The sequence below is a fragment of the Cydia pomonella genome, chromosome 26, assembly GCF_033807575.1.
Source record: "Cydia pomonella isolate Wapato2018A chromosome 26, ilCydPomo1, whole genome shotgun sequence".
Lineage (NCBI taxonomy): Eukaryota > Metazoa > Arthropoda > Insecta > Lepidoptera > Tortricidae > Cydia > Cydia pomonella.
The window spans coordinates 5,806,500-5,818,613 of NC_084728.1; the positions used below are offsets into that span (position 1 = coordinate 5,806,500).

Consider the following 12,114-nt stretch of genomic DNA (forward strand, 5'->3'; position numbering starts at 1 on the left):
ATTTAAGAACTATTTCGCTTAAAACTTAGTATTTTCTTCACAAGTGTGATGAAAAACATTGTGTGTAACACCGGGGGTAAGAATATTGCAAACTCGGGTCTTTAATTCCCTCCAGCCTGCGGCTGTCGGGAATTACCACCCTCGTATCCAAAATTTCACTTATCCCCCCTCGTTGCACAATATACTATTCAATTTCGTCAAATACAGAATAAGAAATTAATAATTCCCAATTGCGAATTGCATAATAGTTCCGCTACATTACTAACATTACTGAATTGGCGCAAACAATGATTAAGAGTATTACGATTGTATGATAGCGGCGAGACACACGTGATAAAATGTAGATAGCGGGGAGCAAAGATTAGACTAGACTCAGGCTTTTTCGTGTGTACTGCGAAAATGCGGACTTACACAATTGGGTACTTGACACATGTTGAATATTATAACAAAATTTAGCTAAATGGATAGAAAATGAGCCATCCATTATAAAAAAGTGGAATTTAAAAAGACATGGACCCGGGTACGTCCTTAAACTACGTCCACAAGAGAGGTATGGGCATTGTGAATGTCATCTCGCTCTATGTGGTAGGACACAGCACAGCGGATGTCATTCCAGATCTAGAGCGGAGCCCGGTTGGGGAAGTACCTCCACCTTACATAAAATCGCAGCCAAATAACACTAGACCCTACTCATAGTGTTGTGTTCCTGCCGGTGAGTAAGGTTGCCAGAGTTCAACGAGGGGCGGAAGGGGGTTAGGGTCGGCAACGCGCATGTAACTCCTCTGGAGTTGCATGACGACCATCAAGTTACCAGTATAAATCCATAAACGGTATCACCAGGCTAGGGGTCGTGGGGTTGGGTAACTATCAGTAGCAAAGAGCTGGCCCACACACCAGCAGCACACACCGTCCTCCACACGACGGCCAATAGACCTCCCCACCGGTCGGTGGGGAGCGACCCGCGACAGCCGCCGCAGCCGAAAGGCGGTAGAACGACATCCAGTCCAGAACTCCATAATGTAACGCTCTATCCGCCTTTAGATGCTCTATGGTGTCATGAAAAAAATAGAATTATTTTGTGAAGTTGTTTTTTTAACGCTTATTAGCACCAATATATCCCAGTGTCGTGCCTCTAAAACGTCACCAACTACGCGTTAAGTATATCCAAACAGCACCACACATAACTAACTATTGGTAGACCTTATCTGCTTGCAATAAGACTTAAATTGCACAGAAGCTGTCGCCGCCAGATATATCGGAGCGGCCAAGCTACTCACAAATATCTCAACACACCTTTATTGTCAAGGCGTTTGAGTGCGTGTTCAGATATTTATGAGCACAATTAATAAATACAATCCAAGTTGGCAACAAGTTTACAAAATTCTAAGGCATAATTTGATGGTAGTTAGCAATATTATCGCGAAATAGAATGGAGTTACGTCAATTTGAATGTTTTCAGACTTGTGTTCAGTTTAGTGTGAAGTGTTTGAGCATATGACCATTCACTTAGCATGTCAAATACGCGTGAGGGTGTGGCGAAATGGAATCGATACTCGTGTTAGATGCCAAGTAATGAAAATATTACGAGTATTTAATCTTGAATATTGTAACGCCGCGCAAGAGGTTTGACGCTTAGAATTGTATTAAAGCCAATCAAAACTTTTATTGACCAATCACAACTTTTTTTAATAGCGGGAAATAGTTTATTGGGTATAATACAAAGCTGCTAGGGCATATTTATAGAGAAGGGATAGCTGTCATTGTGGCTGGGTCATTTTTGGAAGGCATATTACTATGGAGAGCGTTGTTTATATATATATTCCGTCGCTGGCGCTTAATTGTTAAGGTAGCCCTTTTAAAGGGTTAGATTTATTGTTTGGTAACTATTTTGGTAAGGTATAGTAAAATGAATGGGCTATCGGTTCGAATAGGTAAGTATTTTGGGTTAGCCGTCTTAAACGAACGCCCATTGAATGTATTTTATCGAGGAAAGGGTTGTCCGGCCCCTGGTTTATATGACCGTTAGGAAATGAAAAGCATTAAAATACGCACTCATATTTAATGAGTCTAACACGCGAGATTTATAATAACGTCACACAAGTTATGATATGTTCATTTTTGCCTTTTGAATGCGTCATAGAGGGTTTATGATATGCGTGTAGACTACACATATAAAAAAAAATTTAATAAAACATTTTAATTAGAAAAATGTTGGGTTATTATTTCTTTTCTTTTCTAGAATCATTCAAGTGTGTTCATAATTATGCGTAGTCATGATGTTTATATATTGAGATCACGGATCATATTTCAATTCCCAATTCCACCTCCTCCACTCCAATTCCAACACCAACTGACCACTTCAAGGCTGACCTCGGAATACATGCACTTATTACTAGTCTGGGGGGCAAGATATTTATAGTATTAGATGAAATGTTTTTTGAATTGCGGACTTGACCTCGCGCGTGGCTGATAATGTGATAATGGTCACCTATCTCTATTTACACTTAGATACAAATGTCAAATCGTCTCGACCCCTACCATAGTGTGGTGATTTGGAATTTATTTTACTTTAATTGAGTAAGTAATAATTAACAATACTTCTATATGATACAAGTGTGGAAGGCAAACAAATTCATACTTTGTAAACGAACGAATGCGATTTGGATTGACACTTCCGCACGTGAATAAGAAAACGATTTAGGTACAACCCGGACTAACAAGTTAAATCGAACAATGGCAGGTACAGTCACGTTAGAAGATATCGATACGGACAAAGTGCCAAAAATATATAAACAATACCCATTTACCCATATATTTAGGTGTATACATATTTTTGGCACTTTGTCATCGGTATCTATATTTTCAGACGTGACCGTAACTACTTTCGGTATCCAAGTGGATCGAAATAACGTAGAACTTTCAAAGCAAATGGATTTTGTAAATATTGTTTATTAATATTACCCACTATGATGTCAGAAGTGAAGAAAGCAAATTTACTAAACATTATCGTTTCTTAGGCCGTTATCATTAGCAACATATGTACTAACAACATATCAAGTTTAGTATTTAGTACATTCTCCACTTTGCCAGTATCTCTTCCTTTGTTCTTTGCTGTATAAACTAAAGTTACTAAATACACCTTACGGCATTGTAATAAGAGTCAGAAATAGTAGCTAATGATGTCTTGTGCACTGTCGCTATCAGATATATCGGAGCGGCCGAGATGCTCACAAATATCTGAACACGCCTCTATTGTCAAGGCGTTAGAGTGCGTGTTCAGATATTTTTGAGCACCTCGCCTACTACAATATATCTGATGGCGACTGCTATATTGACCTAAAGCTAATGTTTACTCGATTATAGACGTTGTATTTAGTAATTAGGAATCGTTATTAGATAAGTGTGTTACTAGGGACTTTATCAAATGTTATAATGATTTCCTTAGAAATGTAGCGTGTTCTATTACAATGTGATTTTAAGCGATTAACTTAATTATCAATTAAACAAACAACAGACTGAGACACAGCTATAATTAGTATAAAAGATATATACTGCTGTCCCATTCTAAGGGCTTGTGCACAAATCACGCGAGGTTTTTTCGGCTACTTTTTTTACCCCTCCTCCCCCTTGGTGTTATTTGGTGAGGTTCTTTGCTAAACCCCCCTGCCCCACATAATCTCACGTGTATTTTTATTTTATTTTTTCATTGGACCTAATTTTAAGATGAATAGTATTGTATAGAGTAAATCTATTTTGAAGTGCCAAGTGAAGATTTATGTTTAACGAAACCGAGAAAAAGTATGTGGTACACATTTTTTCTTAGTTTCGTTCACTATGAAAAAATACACGTGAGGTCTCCTTATACACCCTATACCCCCCCCCCCCCCCAATGTGATCTGTCGTGACCCCCCTCCCCCCTTATCAAACCTCGCGGGATTTGTGCACAAGCCTTAACATATAGGATAAAATAAAATGTGGTTCCGTCTGTAGATCAATTAAATGAGAGGAAGACGTCAGTTATGACATTTTAAAGACAAATACCTACAACAGTAAAATGGTTATAAAGTTTTCCAAATTATTTCGAGGCAAGTCACAGTTATGTAACATTTGATTGGTTTATTAATTATTATAATTATAACATGTAGTAACAAAACCAGTAAGTTCAATCAAAGGTCCATCCGAACCATCATCAGGCCCGTTGTCATTGTCACCTACACCCGTGACCCCTGGGGGTCATAAGAGTGACAAAGAAAAATGCCCGCAATTGAAGAACTTCGATTTCGCCTTGGGCCACAACCCAGTTGGACGAAAAGAAGCTAAAGCACTGCGGTAAATGTATGGTCCATTAATGGAGCCTGACGGTAGCTACCGGCAGCGCATGAACCATGAACTTGAAGCTCTGGTCAAACAGGATACTTAGGTTTTGCAAATCCCAGCGGCTGAGATGGGTGAGCCATCTCGAAAGGATCCCCGATATGAGAGCTCCAAAAATTATGCCAAGGTGGACGCCACAACAGAAAAGACCTAGAGTGGTAAGCGTTTTATTTTATACTACGTCGGTGGCAAACAAGCATACGGCCCGCCTGATGGTAAGCAGTCTCCGTAGCCTATGGACGCCTGCATGCGCGTTGCCGACCCTAACACTCCACACCCTCGTTGAGCTCTGGCAACCTTACCGGCAGGATCACAACACTATGAGTAGGGTTTCTTGGCTGATATTTTCTGTAAGGTGGATGTACTTCCCCAGTTAGGCTCTGCTCTAGATTTGGAATAACATCCGCTGTACTGTGCCCTACCACACAACGCGAGATGTCATTCAGTGCCCATGCCTCTTTTTTGGACGTAGCTTAAGGACATACCCGGGTCCAAACCTTAGGAAAGGTGGCTGGACCGTGTGAAAGAAGATCTTAGGAGGATGAGGAAGTATACCAACTGGAGGAAGGTTGCCAAGGATCGCGACAACTGGAGGAAGATAGTGCAGGAGGCCAAGACCCACAAAAGGTTGTAGCGCCATCGGAAGAAGAAGTAACAAAACCAGTGATTTTTAGTTTGTGAGTGTCTGGAAGTCCTGCTGTCCATTTTATCCTCTCTGGGGATGCCAGCAGTGTTACTTTAAGCATATGCTACGCATAAGAGTTAAAAATAATAATTTCAAAGTTACCACCTTGTCATCCGCGAAATGTTAAGTAAAAAATGTGCAGACTTAAGAATAAAGGTATATGTTGTTTTTTTTATAGTCTACATTAGTATAATCATAATCAGAGTTCTATTGTAAGAAGGAATATCACAATACCGGTGATAAATCAATATTGTCTGTAGCATATATGCTCACAGCTGGCGACAGTGCTAAGACAACTTAAAAACAAAGTTATACCTTGCTCATTTTATTTTGCTAAATCAGCATATACATGCCAATGTTGGTTACAGAATCCAGATATGCCACTTGATACCAAAAACATTACCACGCTTAAATTAAAGTCACACGCACTGGTACTTAATATAAAACATGCATAAAAACACAGTCAGTAACAGCAACAGACGTTGCACTGAATTAAAAAAGAAAAAACAAAACACTCGCGCTAAAAGATTCGCAAACGTCCGAATCGAAGACGCGACGCCGCCAACTGTATCGCTTTAGTTTATAATTTTGTCACCTCGTTTATTAATTTTATCGACAAAGATAAGCTAATAAGAGAGCTTGGACCGGTTATGTTATCTTGCCTGCGAGCACGAGCGCTCTGAGAGGCTATCTCGTCTGACACCAACTTTAATGACAAGTAATGCTAATGAGTCTAATGACATTCAATATGCTAGTATTTTTAACTATATACAGATGTAGTGAATAATCCTTTCCCATCGTTTTTTTACGGAAACGTACGAACTTGTTATGCTATTTCAGTCAGTCTCAGTACAAAATGTACTGAGGTTGACTGAAGTAGCATGACAAATACGAACGATCCCGAGAAAATACGATGGGAAAGGATTATTCACTACATCCCTACGCGGGGATCTTCAATCTTTTTTAAAGCGCCAACCCGCTTTTTTACACAGGCCAGATTGTATGTCTTTCGGTTCTCCTGCTTACCTATCGCCCGCCTATTTTAGGCCTTCAATTGCAATACGAATAATACCACCACATACGACGCTTACGCTAATCTATCTAACTGTATAAGAGCCACTGATGAAAAGGGACAACAAGTCCAAAAATGTTACTCTTTGGTTGGCTCGGGTGACCCTCTCGTGGGATTTAAGTTGTTGACTATGCGGATGCGGATATTGCGGATCGCATGGCAGCCGGGCAATTAAATTTTGTATGTTTGACAAAATGTATTTAGCAAAACCATGTAAGTAATTTAATTGTAATTTTAGGAGATACTTTTTTAGAATTTTTCAGCTCACATAGTCTCAGTTCGATTCGATTGTGACAGAAAAGTGCTATTATAAACTTTGTTTATATATCCCAGACAGTTCAACTGCTCAGTTTTCTACCCAATCTATCTGAAATTGTACTAAAATAGTAGTTAGATTGATCAGTGCCCCTAGCACTATTCGATAGCGAAACGTGATTTTGAGTTTCCAAAGTTGTAGATATCGCCATTTACTGTTGGCAACACCACCGTCTCTCCTCTCCACGCAGGGGTTCCCCAATAAATGTTTGTATACTGAATGTTTATCGAATTAAAATGTACGTTATTGCTATTGCAACAGAGCCTAGTTTATTTTGTAAGTTATACTTATTCTGATACTGACCGATTTAGTGTTGATAGTGCTGCTGATAGTTCTAGTTCTAGTGAATAGGTTCAAAGATTTTTTTTAAATTTACTGATAATAGATTAGTTTTAGTTACATAACATAGACATACTTACTTTAATGTACTTAGTTTTAAGTTGCTTATATAAATAAATCACTAAAAACCGTTATTATCGTATTATTTGTTCATCTGAAAAAAAAAACCTTATTTAAAAAAAAAACAATGGTGCCAGGTCTTTTTTCATGTTTTTTTTTTCATAACTTAAAAAAAAAAAACATTTTGTTTTTTTTTTTCTATTTGCAACCCTAACGTAGACGTAGACATAGTCAGATAATCCGTTCGTGACTGCAATTATTGATGGAATCTTATTAGAAATTATATTTTTCAGTGGTTATTTGTACGATTTCAATACTTTACAATACAAAGTTTCCCAACAGTCCCTTCTGTAGTCCAAATTGAAGATATAAATGTCACTTACTAAATTTGTTCCTAATTGATTCCACTAATTTGACCATCACGCGCTCCACGCATGCGTGCAACGAGCTATCACTAAACCATATCTCGTCGATGTAAGGTCTAAAATTGGACAGAAATTGTTTTCATTAGCAAGTCGCGTCTGCGCAAACTCTTTGACAATCTCTCCTGATTGGTCGAGTTGTATCAACAATGCTCAGCGTAAAACGAAGCGTGTAGATGTAGTGACGTCACCTATCGTAGAAACTATCATTGTTTACATTGAAATTTCAACTCAGTTTCCAAGTTAATAAGTGTCAAAATTGAGATGGTTTGGTTTTCTTCGTTTGTACAAATAAAGAATGATTATTATTGGAGTTTTAACCCATTGCAATTAGATCTATAAAATGAAGAAATTCAGGTCAGGTTAGGTCATTTTGGTTTCATGGCGACTGGTCAGGAAGCAATAGTTATTATGTGGAGATTGATTACGGTATATTTCTTTCAATGTATGGTTGTGTTATTTTTGCAACTAGGTACATTTGGACTTTTTAAAACGAGAATTTGGTATTGATTGGTATATAAAGGAGTAGGGAGGGGTTGGTATAAAGGAGGGGTACCTGGAAAGGATGGGTGAAGATCATGCAGTCAAAAGAGCATACTTGTGTCGACCAACTGGACGCCGTCCTGTTGATCATCCTAAATATCGTTGGGCGGATAGAGTGGAGGTAGACCTCCGCGAGCTTGGCTTCGGCGAAAGCTGGCGTGTCAAAAATGGCGGACTGTTGTGTTGGAGGCTAAAGACTCATTTTGGGTCATCGCGCCAGCCAAGTAAGTAGTATATAAAGGGGTACAAAGTGCAATAAACATTATCTGTTGAAACTAAGTAGACACTGACCACGCTAACTCTGCACAAACTTTACAGTAAGAACGCATAAATATCTCTATTCGTTTCGTGCATGACTGTGGCGCCACCCTAGTGGGTGTGGGACATATTGCCACCACTTCGTGCGTTGGCGTCGCTTGTATTTTCCCCACCACAGACTGCGCATATAGCCAATGTACTCTATACTTGACATAGCACTTGGCATGAAAACTTAGCGTGGTCCGATTGTACAGTCAGCGTCAAAAGTCTCAATCAATCAAACCTTTCTGATCAAAAATTCCTTACATCATTTGGGGACTGAGCTGAATACTCTTTAAACTGCATCAGTTTCTATCAAACCTATATTCTGTATCTTTATAGGTATTTAAATATAAGTAAACAAACAATTTTTATACACTACGTCGCTGGCAAACAAGCATACGGCCGCCTGACGGTAAGCAATCAAACCCTTAAACCCCCCCCCCCCCCCCCTTCGTTGAGCTCTGGCAATCTTACTCACCGGCAGGAACACTATGAGTAGGGTCTAATGTTATTTGGCTGCGGTTCTCTATAAGGTGGAGGTACTTCCCCAGTTGGGCTCTGCTCTAGATCTGGAATGACATCCGCTGCGATGTGCCCTACCACACAAAGCGAGATGACATTCACCATGCCCATACCTCTCTTTTGGACGTAGTTTAAGGACGAAACAAACAATTTGTACAGTTTCGGGTAGTTATAACATTTATTGTTTAACCAACCAAATACAAAACTGCCTGGATCTGTCACTGAACGACCTGACTATTGGATCATGTAGTGTTTTCATCTACCCTCACCTGTCTTAAGGAGCCATTTGAGGGTAGATTATAGCTAAGAACTATCGCATGGAAACTCGCTTTCCCGTAAAAAATCGCATCGAAATCGGTCCATCTGTTGGAGAGCTACGATGCCACAGACAGGCAGATAATGACGTCAAACATCACCCCTTTTTTCGCGTTGAGGGTCAAAAAGAGATATGTCTACGACGATAAAGCATATCTCACCCGCTTTGTCAATGAATCTGTTCTTGTGTGTGTTGTGTGACGATCGGTCTGACCTAGTGGGTAGTGCCCCTGCCTATAAAGCCGATGGTCCCGGGTTCAAATCCTGGTAAGGGCATTTATTTGTGTGATGAGCACGGATATTTATTCCTGAGTCATGGGTGTTTTCTATGTATTTTAAGTATCTTATATTTAGTTAATATATATTATATATAGTCCAGGATGGTTAGTAGTTAAGTATGTCAATGAATGTATCTTGGCACGTGGCTTCTAGAATCTTCCTGGGTAAGGTTACTTATACAGGAGTCAGCTAATTGTACAATTCGCGAGTCCGGCGGGTAATGGGATGAATAACATCCTGCTATGACATGAAGGGCTGGCAGAATGGCACACTGCATAGCTTTATGTAACTTGCATACTATATAGTTCATGTCATCCACGATGATGCGCAGATTTGTCAAATCTAACCTTTTATTACAAGAAAATACGAGTCAAGGCAAGCGTCTTCGTGAATGACACGATCTATAGCTTAAAAAAATTACAAATAAAACCTACATGTACTTTTATTTGCACATTCAGTATGTATTTTATATAATCGTTATATATATAGAGAGCTTTCTGTTGAGTACCATGTTTAAGCCACGAAGCTAGCTGAGTGGCCTAAGTTAGGTACGGTAAAACAATGCTTTTTCTACTATACAAGTACTACTGAAAAAGAGGCTCGTTTGACCGTGGCGAGACGCGATTGGTCAAATTCATTATAGTTCACTTAAGTGTTTCGTAATGAAGTCATTATAGATGAGTCGGGAGCCCATCCCAGTGAAAAGTATGCGATTATAGTTTGGTTTACGAAGTCTTAATTCAGCCATTTAAGTCAACGAGTAGAAAAAAGATTTAGGTATTTAACAAGTCCAAGCTGGCCAACACGCATTGATATTTTTACGCTTAACATACCAAAATTAAGTAAGTATTAAGAACTATCGTTATTAAATCTACCTTGGCATTTACGAGGACATAACAATATTTAATTTTGTCAACAAGGTACTAAAAACAATGTTTATTTTAGCGTAATTATCGCCATCACTAAATATGTCCAAGTAATTTCGAATTGCTCCTTTTAAGAAAGAATGTGACGCTCCACTAATAATGACGTAAGCGCCAACCGCCATAAGGGACCTTTCGTCGTGGAACGTTAGAAATAAATTTAACTAAATTAAGAACCAGCTCTGAAATCCAACCTAGCACGTCTTATTATCAGACCTCGGACAGAGTGAGCCATTTTTACGTCATTAATGTCAAGTGTAGATGTTAATATAGATATGCCTCAAGATGAAATATTAAAAAGAATTCATGAATAATAATTAAACAAAAATGACAGTGCATTATGTACAAAACGAGTAAGTATTATTTATTTATTCAAATTTTTCTTTGTTATTGGTTATTGTAATAAAGAACTATAATTTTTTCTAGATTTTCAATTTTCAACGCACTACTTCTTGAGTTTAATATCCACTTATAGATGGAAAAAGACCTTTCTACTTCCACTGAAGTGAGCGGAGTGAAGTTGTACATTAAAATACCGTCCACATCTGTTCCTTCCGAAATTTTTTCAGCATAGTCCCTAAACAGATCTAAGTCTGGGTTTCTAGCTATGACGTCTTCTAATTTCTGACTGACAGAAGCAGACGAAGACCAGCTTATAAAATAATATGCTTATCATTTAAAGAGGCTTGCTATACAATTAATTTGTTTTGCTAGTTATGTAAAGATCTAAATAGAATAATTTAATTCGTTATTCAATTACATCACATCTGCCATTGAATGACTACGTAGGTATGTCCATATTATGCAAACTCTTAAAACAGCTCACCCTGTCCGAGGTCTGCTTATTATATACGATTAATATTAGGTACTTACCAAATACAGCTCTTGCAAATACAGCAAGTAATATGAGTCAGTCATTCGACCGTTATTTTTTTTTAAATAAATGTCTACTTCGAGACGGAAGCGAACTCTGCAGAATGCGGTGACCGTGCGGAAATGACACCGAAAACGTCAAATTCCTATACAAAATGACGTATATTGTGGCACTCTCACACTTTATCACTTCGAACTCATTGCAGAATTAGCCTCCTCTATCGATCGGCCTCTAGCAAATCGCGCTCATTGAATGAGGGCTACCGTTTTTGAGCTCACCAGTTGGCGCCACTGTTGACGGTGGTTCAGAAAAACAGCTCTCAAAATTCTGCTATGTTTATTTAAAAATAATAATACGTTCTAATAGACAAAAGTTTTATCGTCATTTAAACGACTAAATTTGCCGTTTTTTTAACCTTTTTTAATTTATTTATACAAGGAATTCCAACAGCTATAAAAAATACATTAAACTTTTTAGATAGTAATACAGAGCCAATTACAGAAACTCGCAAATAGAAACTGTATATACTAAAAACTTATAATTAATTATTTAGTTGGTATTTTTTTATCTAATGTTTACCATAAATAATCAAAAATAGAAAAAAAGATTTTCCACAATTATTAATAAGGAGTGAAAATTCGCGATATAAAATACTTGTATCCCCCAAAAATAGTATACACTTGACATATTACAGGACCTCCGTCTACACTAGCGCCCCTAGCGGCGAAATTAAACGCGTTAGCCCTCGTTAGGTTCACGTGTATAAAATCGCAAAATCGCAAAAAAAAACAATTTTCAACTTACCCATAATTTTCTTCGGCGGCACCTTTCTCTGCTCCTTCTCCTCGCCCTCCTCCCGCCGCATCATCTTCCCCCCCTCCACCTGCTGCCACTTCCTCTTCCGTCCCTCTCTCTCCTCCAAATACATCCCAATCTCCTCTCCCTGTTCCACCAGCCGTACCGAGCTCTCCCAAGTGTACGGATCACCTTTCCGTCCGTATTCCGTATAGTCCTTTTCTATATATATGGATGATTCCATCACTGAGCCATCACTACACTATAAAGTCACTTGATGATGATGAGATGATGA

The 12,114-nt window shown here is 38.6% G+C and overlaps 1 protein-coding gene across 2 annotated transcripts in view; it reads right to left on the bottom strand.

Annotated features, from left to right (window-relative positions):
• The window catches only part of LOC133532198 (transcription factor CP2-like protein 1), a 68,598-nt gene extending 56,535 nt beyond the window's left edge, over window positions 1–12,063 (bottom strand). For both annotated transcript variants that reach the window (XM_061870748.1, XM_061870747.1), the window contains exon 1: window positions 11,829–12,063. In XM_061870748.1, coding sequence (XP_061726732.1) covers window positions 11,829–12,063 — 235 coding nt within the window. The remainder of the gene's footprint in view (window positions 1–11,828) is intronic.
• Between the last annotated feature and the right edge of the window lie 51 nt (window positions 12,064–12,114).